The sequence below is a fragment of the Phyllostomus hastatus genome, unplaced genomic scaffold (assembly GCF_019186645.2).
Source record: "Phyllostomus hastatus isolate PE091 unplaced genomic scaffold, TTU_PhHast_1.1 phas_contig_283, whole genome shotgun sequence".
NCBI classification, from domain to species: Eukaryota; Metazoa; Chordata; class Mammalia; order Chiroptera; family Phyllostomidae; genus Phyllostomus; species Phyllostomus hastatus.
Genome location: NW_025333833.1, coordinates 244,609 through 251,707, shown reverse-complemented (window position 1 = coordinate 251,707; position 7,099 = coordinate 244,609). Strand labels below are relative to the sequence as shown.

The 7,099-nt window shown below is 61.9% G+C and overlaps 2 protein-coding genes across 2 annotated transcripts; one reads left to right on the top strand and one right to left on the bottom strand.

The window, feature by feature from the left end:
- Positions 1-2: 2 nt before the first annotated feature.
- TOMM40L (translocase of outer mitochondrial membrane 40 like) lies at positions 3-4,319 on the bottom strand. The gene is made up of 11 exons (XM_045838501.1): positions 4,156-4,319; positions 3,214-3,340; positions 2,751-2,999; positions 2,409-2,476; positions 2,054-2,146; positions 1,719-1,820; positions 1,474-1,579; positions 1,164-1,286; positions 991-1,067; positions 680-782; positions 3-560 (listed from the first exon to the last, which is right to left on the bottom strand). Exons 3-11 carry the CDS (start codon positions 2,863-2,865, stop codon positions 421-423), a joined length of 927 nt encoding a protein of 308 aa, XP_045694457.1. The 5' UTR covers positions 2,866-2,999; positions 3,214-3,340; positions 4,156-4,319; the 3' UTR covers positions 3-420.
- Positions 4,320-4,989: 670 nt separating this feature from the next.
- APOA2 (apolipoprotein A2) lies at positions 4,990-6,257 on the top strand. The gene is made up of 4 exons (XM_045838683.1): positions 4,990-5,075; positions 5,233-5,306; positions 5,543-5,675; positions 6,054-6,257. The coding sequence occupies exons 2-4, from the start codon at positions 5,255-5,257 to the stop codon at positions 6,187-6,189; spliced, it is 321 nt and encodes a 106-aa protein (XP_045694639.1). The 5' UTR covers positions 4,990-5,075; positions 5,233-5,254; the 3' UTR covers positions 6,190-6,257.
- The last annotated feature ends 842 nt before the right edge of the window (positions 6,258-7,099 follow it).

Sequence of the window (7,099 nt, the reverse complement as noted above, 5' to 3'; positions counted from 1 at the left end):
CCCCACTTTCTGAGGTCAATTTGGATCCTGGCCTTGGACGGCTCTGAGACGGGGAACAGGGTGGGCGCTAGTCCCATGCGGAGTGGCTTGCTCTGAAGGGGAAGAGGGGAGGGGCTTCAATCCACAGGGACATGAAGAAGGGGAGTGTGAGCGAGACAACTGAGCCGGACGGACCCCTTAGCCCTTCTTCCTCAGTCCAGAGCCACAGTGTGGACAGAGGGCACACGCTGGGGGCACGGGGGTCCTCAGACCACTGCCTCCTCAGCTCCCTCGTGGCAGCGCCAGTGCTGAGGAGGGCATGGTCCTGTCCCCACCTCTGCCCCTGGGACCTACGGGTCGCCCAGCAAGGTGGGCTCTGGAGAGGGGCCCGGTCTCCGGCCCTGGGGGACCTGACTCAGCAGCAGCAGCGGCAGCCCCGCCTCAGCCCACAGTGACGCTGAAGCCGCAGTGGAACCTGTTGCGCCAGTGGTTGAGGAAGGCCCCGAGGGCCAGGGTGACGGGCAGCGGGGGCATCTTCTTCTCCAGCACCGCACCCACACACCAGTTACTGTCCACCAGGCCTGCGGGAAGGGCGTGCGGACGAGGTTACTGAGCGGGCTCAGAGAAGGGGCCAGCGGAAGTAGGGCGGAGCTCCCCGCCCCGCCGGCCACCCCTCAGGCATCATCTCAGTCGCCCTCACCTCTGAACACCATGTTGGCCTGGGGCAGATTCAGGAGGTAACCAAAGGAGAAGGTCGTGTCTTGTAGCCTGGTGTTGGCCTCAAACTCCACCCCGACCTGAACCTGAGGACCACCAGAGGGCAAGGATGGGAGGGGGTCTCTGTCTGGAAAGACCGCAGGCACCTGATGGCGGTGAGCAGGAGGAAGCATGCGTGAAATGTGTGTGAAGCGTGGACAGGAGGGACAGCGGGTCGGCAGGGCCAGCGGAGGTCCAGGGCGGGCCAGAGTTCACGAATGCCATGCTGGGTGGCAGGGGCACCCATCGTCTCACCTGTTCATTTGCCCTGTGGTAGTAACTGGCATGGGCGCCACCGGACCCCACATTCAACGTAGCCACCCAGTGCACAGCTGTGAAAACCAAGGGCATGAGGAAAGGAGCACGCGGCCGGGAAGCCCAGCCACGCCCCCCATATCCCTCCCCATCACCTTCCCCTCACCCCATACCCGAGTACTTCCCAGCCAGCGTCAGGATGGCCCCCTCTTCGCCTGGCCGCCGGTGATAAACGAGCTCCCCTCCCAGCACCAGCCGATGAGTGAGGCTCTGCAGGAAGTGCGCCACCACGATCACTGGGCGGGGGACACGGAGTCAGCCCTGGACACAACGGTGGCCCGCCCCGCTTCCCCAGGAGCCCCACCCCAGCCTGCCCCCCGAGGTCTCTCCTCTAATCCCTGAGCCGTACAGACGAGGAAGGGGCATCGCCGACGCGAGCAAGTGGGCGGCCAAGACAAAAAGAGCCCTGACCCACGTTCTCACCCGACTCCCCGATCAAGTCAGGATTCCCCAGGGTCAGCGTGGCCGTGTAGTCGTCACCCCGGTACTCGCCGTCAAACTGCCACGTCAGGAACTTGGACTGCTGCGTCTGGGTGGCGAGAGCGAGCAGTAAGGTCCCCCGTCTCCCCGTCTCTGGATCACCATTGCTTCTGCTCTGCCCTGGAGCCCCCCAGCAGGACATTCACAGGGGAAGGAAACCCTTGGCTGGGGCGGGCACCACGGGTCACCTGGAAGACAGCCTTGGCTCGGAGCCGTTCTGCCAGGAGGAGCAGGACCTGGGCGTTGAGGCTGCCGCTGCTGTCCAAGTCCCCTACCACAGTGGGGAAGACCTGTTGAAGAGCGCGCACAGCTGGGGTCCCCTGGAGTCCTGAACAGCGCCGGGCGCCCCCTGGGGGCACCGCAAAGAAACACTCCCGCTCAGCCCCGGGTCCCTACCCTCTGCCATTCCGGAGAAACCCAGCTGAACAGGTAGGCGCCCTGCGCCTTCTTCCCCATAACTACACACTTCCTCCTCCTCTAGGCGGGCTTTTAGGGAGGTGGCCCATGTGTGTGGAACCCTCACCTCAGTGGGGCTAAGTTGCCAGTCCCCTGCGTAGGCCGCGTGGAGGTGGTAGCCAGGCAGGCCCAGCGCACTCAGGTGCACGGTGTGAGCCACCTGAGGAAAAAGGAGTCAGTGGAGGACAGCGTCTCCATCCCCCATCTCACCCTTCAGCCTCTGCCCATCCAGGCCTTTTAAGAATCCCACATATCCCCACACATACGGAGGGTCACCTGGGTAAAGGCTGCAAATCCCAGGCCAAGGAAGTTAAAGACCCCCCTCCTTGCTTCTCTACCCCATGGGGCCGGGCCCAGGCAGGGGGACAAAGGACAGGAGAAGAGGAGGAGACAGGCAGGGAGGAACACAGAAGTGGGAACACCTGGAAATGGCTGCTCAGAACCTTGTTGACCACAAGCTTCACTCCCTCCATCTGTCCTGGGAATACATCTGTAGGGGGGAAGTGGGGGGGGGGAGTAGTAAGCACAGACAAGGAACCCCTCCCCCAAGAAGCAGGCCCCATTCCATCCCACAGCAGGCGCTTTAGAGGAACTGACCTCCTTTCACATCCTACAACCAAACACTGCACTCCAAGTGCTGGGCTCCGCTGGGGCACCTGGTCCTACCTCAGCAGCTGTGATCTCCCCTTTCCCGCACACCCAGCACTCAAGACCCTCCCCTCCTGCACGCCTCCAGCTTGAGACACCGAATGCCAAGTTCTCACCTTTGCACAGGCGGTGCAGCTCATCGAAGCTCCCGGGATTGGGCAGAGGTTCCTCTCGACGGGGGCTGCGGCGGGGCAAAGCCCCCAGCGGGGCCAGGCCCAAGGTGTTCCCCATTTCAGTCCAGAGGACAGGGAGGGGCCGGGCTGAGCCCGGGAAAGGATGCTCTTCCTCCTCTACCCCGCACGGGCCCCACCCCCCATCATCCAGCTCCCCAGGCCCCGAATCTTCCACATGGTCCGACACTAGCTCTGGAACGAGAAGGCGGGGGAGGGCACCGGCGGGGCGATCGAATCCCAGGCGCAGCCCCGTCCCATCTCTGATCCCTCACCCCCACCTGTCACCCCGGCCCTTCCCCCACTGTCTAACCTTAGCCCCACCACAGAGCTCACCCAGCTCCCTAGTCTTTCTACTCTTCATCCTTAGGCCTCAGGGCGAGGCTTTCAACGAAGCAGTAGTCCTTACCGTCTCAGACCATCATGCTGCCCCTTTCCCCCCGGCACACCCCGGTCATCTTGATGGGGGCAGCCATCTTGAGTGATGGCAGAACTGCGGCTTCACGCTGCTTCCTCGGCGTGGTCACGGACGCCATCTTGGAGCCGGGCAAAAAAAAAGCCCTTAAAGACCCACCCTCCCTTGATTGGGCCCCTCCCAATCTATTAAACTTAAGCAGCCTCGATCTCCCAGGGGCCAATAGGAGAGGAGGAAGCAGAAGAGTGGCAGGCCCCGCGTCCAGAGAGCTCTAGCCCCGGCGTGGTGGAGGCTGCAGGGCTGGAGGGCCGCTCCCGAACTTGACTCAGACGTTGACGGCCTCGGTCACCCGGCCTGTCAGAGGTCCAGGGACCTGGGAGCGTGCAGGGCTCTGGAGGGAGCATCTTGGAGCTTGGGCCGCTGAAGCTCCCTCCGCCATACAGCTTGGAGACTTGCCTCTTGAAAAGAGGGGCAGAGGGAACGACAGGAGGACTTCTTGCGAGCCTGGGTTCAGTTGCCTCTCCACGCCCCCACCCCGTGAGCCCCTGGGCCCCCTCCCCCAGCCCTGCACGGTGCTCTGCGCGCTGCCCATCCCTCCTGCAGGGCCATGGCTCCCCGAGTTCTCTGCTCCTCTCGCAGTGGGACTCGGGGTGAGAGCTTGGGCTGGAAGAGCAGGACTACAGCCTCGCTCCTAACAGAACTGAGCCCTGATCCAGCCGCCCCCGTAGCTGATCCTTCCTTCCCTGATTCCCCAGGCAGAGCTGGCAGATAAAACCCAGGTCCATGGACCCCCGGCCCAAAGTGCGCCCCACGCCAGGGCCGGGCAGGAGTCAGCGGATGCCTTCCAGCGCCAGGGGCTCCACGGGGAAGTCAGGGGCTCTGGTCACCACCCTCACTGGTCCTCAATCTCCAACCCATCTCTCAGGAATGTCCTACCTACACTTGAAGGGCCAAAGGATGAAAGATGCAAATGCTGACCACCCGAATGCCTTGGGCCTGAGGAATGCACTCCCCTTCCTCTCCGTTGGGCCTGGGATGCAGCCTTGGTCAGAGGGACACCGTGGCCCCTGCTAACTCATACTGGCTGTCTACCACCTAAAACTGATAAGGTGATGCCGTGACTGGGGACTTTCAATCTTTACCCTTTAACCTTGCCGCCCTTTCCCACCAGAGACTTCCCGTGGGGCGGGGGAAGAGCAGAGGCTGCTTTCTGACTTTGACTGAGGGTAGGGTGTGCTCATTGGTCAACACACAGGTCAACACACAGGTCATTCTGGGCTCTCATGTTTTCTGCCTCTGCCTACGCAGTCTCATTACACATTAACTCAAAAAAGGACAGAATCGATCACCTGCCCTCTGACCCTCACCCCTACCCCCTATTTCATGCCCTTTCTTCCAGTCTTCAAAGCCTCTCTGCCAAGTTGCCATGAAGGGGGGTCTGGTTAAGGAGATGAAGTCCACCCATAATGGGACAAAGTTACTGAGGGCTGAGGGCTTGACATGTCAGAGCTTTCTAGAGGAAAACTAGCACTCCAGCGTCCTGCAACCCCCGGAGCCAAGACTGCTGCCCCACACCCCAAAAGAACACACCTGTGATGGGCCCAAAGGATACCCCCTTGGCCTCCACGAAGGCCTGCCTGCCTGCCTGCCTCCACCCCATCACCATGCATCCCCGCCCCCTGTACTTGTCCTCTCCTCCCTCATCTCTCCCACTTGTTTACTTCAACTTGGCCCCTGCCCCTATGCCCCTCCACAGTCCTTGTCACCTGACAGGGGGGTGGGGAGGCAGGCAGGTATATAGGCCCTGCCTCCCCGGCCAGGCCAGCCCCAGACGCAAGGACGGAGGCACTGACCAGGTAGGAAGCCCCGGCTGTAGGGAACCTGCCAAGAGGACCAAGTTTTCATCTGGGGAGGGATGATGCCAGGTTGGAGTGGGCACCGAGGTAGGGGTCCCTGGGAAGGGACGGGGCCCACTGAGCTTCAGTGTCCTCCCCCACCACCGTGTCTGCGCAGGCCACCCTCCCACCGCTCCACCATGAAGCTGCTGGCACTCACAGCACTGCTCCTCACTGTCTGCAGCCTCGAAGGTGAGTGTGCCCTGGGGCGCGGTCCCGGCTGCCCACCTGCCATCCCTCTGCACCCAGGTGGAGCGACCACAGGGCTCAAGAAGAAGACCATTCCCTTCCTAAAGCCCGGAAGTCCCGTGCAAAGACTCAGAACCAGAGACCTGTTGGGCCTGGGGCCTGGCAGAGGGGGAGCCGGAGGCCAGGACTCCTGGCCGGGGACCAGCTGAGAAGAGCCCCGTGTTTCTGTGTGTGCGCAGGGGCTTTGGTGCGGAGGCAGGCAGAGGAGTCGAGCGCGTCGAGCCTGTTCTCACAGTACTTCCAGACCGTGACCGAGTATGGCAGAGAGCTGGCGGGGAAGGTCAACAGCCAGCACCTTCAGGCCCAGGCCAAGTGAGTCTCAGCAAGTGGAGTTCAGGGCCCAGGGGCCCTGGGGAAAAAGATGGGAGGGTGGGCGGTCCTGCAGACGACGGAGCTCGGGGTGCGGGTTAGGGAGGATGAACTTTGAATTGGAGAGAAGGGTTGCCTGGTCCCTCCAGCCCCCCACCCCCACCCCCACCTTGTGGGCAGATGGGCCCAGAGGCTGGGCTGTGGATTTCTATCTCCGGGGCGTGCTCCTCTGCCCCTCGGAGGGCTTGCCTCTGCTCCTAGGAGCTGCCAGCATGGACCAGGTGCTGAAGTTTGGGGTCTTGGGTCTCACCTCCACCACCACCCAGGCCCCTGCCAGTGCCACAGGTCCCTCACACTGACCTCTGACCCTCACATATTCAGGGGTTACTTGGAGAAGACACAGAAGGAGCTGGAACCCCTGGTCGACAAGGTTCAAAATGACCTGATGAGGTTGTTTGATTACTTCGTGGGGTTCACAGCACAGGCGGATGCCCAGCCAACTGCCGCTGCCTCCTAGAGCGCCCTCTGGCTAGGCCTCCTCCCTCCCCACTCTTTGTTTCTGCAATAAATGGGAAAGGGAGTCCAGTCTGTGGTGAGCCTGGCATTTTTGAAGATGGAGGAGGAAGACAGAGAGAAAGCCCATGAGGGGGCTTGGGGGTGAAGGGTGGAGAAAGGGTCCGAGAGACGACAGTCAGACATGATGGAATGGGGTGTGGAGGAGGCTTCTGCAGGCCGGCAGTGGCTCTGAGTGGAGGCTGAGGAGGCTTTGCACGGGCGAGGAGTGGGGAAAGGCAGGAGAGATTCGAGAGTTGCATCCCTGGCCTCAAGCAGGTCACAAGAAACGAGGACTTCCTCAGAATTGCTTCTAGATCATTCAATGAAGAGGAGAAAGCTTCTGAAAAGTGAACCCCGAGGGGTTGTCCAAGGTCCTCCCTTCCCTGCCACCCCCCGTCCTGCAGGAAAAGGTGGGGCTCACTCTCCCCTGGGGTCTGCTCTCACCTGGAACGCTGTCTGGGGACACCTTTTCACACCCCTCCCGCTCTCATCTGGGTGCTGACATAGCCCTGGCCCCCTGGGAGCCTGGAACCAGCAGACGGGAGTCGGTTCAAGGCCTGGCAGTCCTCCAGCACGGTGGACACGTGGGGCGCGAGGGGCTGGGAGCCGTGGCGCCCGGATCCGATCACATGGGCCCGAAAGCGGGCTGCATGGGCGTGGGAGGCTCACGACCCCAGAATTAGGGTAAGGGAAGCCAGGGCACTTTCAAGAAAAGTCATTCGTGCCTAACCTCTGAAACAGTCGCTTCCCTTCCCTGACTCACTTCTCTTTTCATATCTCATCTCAAACCCCTTCAGATGAGGCTCCAATTGCTTGTGTGCACTGCTCGACCTTCAGTCTGGCCTCCGGGCCCCTCTCCCTGCATGGCCACC

Excerpts from the sequence above, each read along its gene's own strand:
- APOA2 (XM_045838683.1), top strand. The coding sequence starts at position 5,255 with ATGAAGCTGCTGGCACTCACAGCACTGCTCCTCACTGTCTGCAGCCTC. Across the intron at positions 5,307-5,542 it reads CACTGTCTGCAGCCTCGAAG|GGGCTTTGGTGCGGAGGCAG; the intron begins GTGAGTGTGCCC and ends GTGTGTGCGCAG. Across the intron at positions 5,676-6,053 it reads CACCTTCAGGCCCAGGCCAA|GGGTTACTTGGAGAAGACAC; the intron begins GTGAGTCTCAGC and ends TCACATATTCAG.
- TOMM40L (XM_045838501.1), bottom strand. The coding sequence starts at position 2,865 with ATGGGGAACACCTTGGGCCTGGCCCCGCTGGGGGCTTTGCCCCGCCGC. Across the intron at positions 2,477-2,750 it reads GCTGCACCGCCTGTGCAAAG|ATGTATTCCCAGGACAGATG; the intron begins GTGAGAACTTGG and ends TCCCCCCTACAG. Across the intron at positions 2,147-2,408 it reads TTCTGAGCAGCCATTTCCAG|GTGGCTCACACCGTGCACCT; the intron begins GTGTTCCCACTT and ends CTTTTTCCTCAG.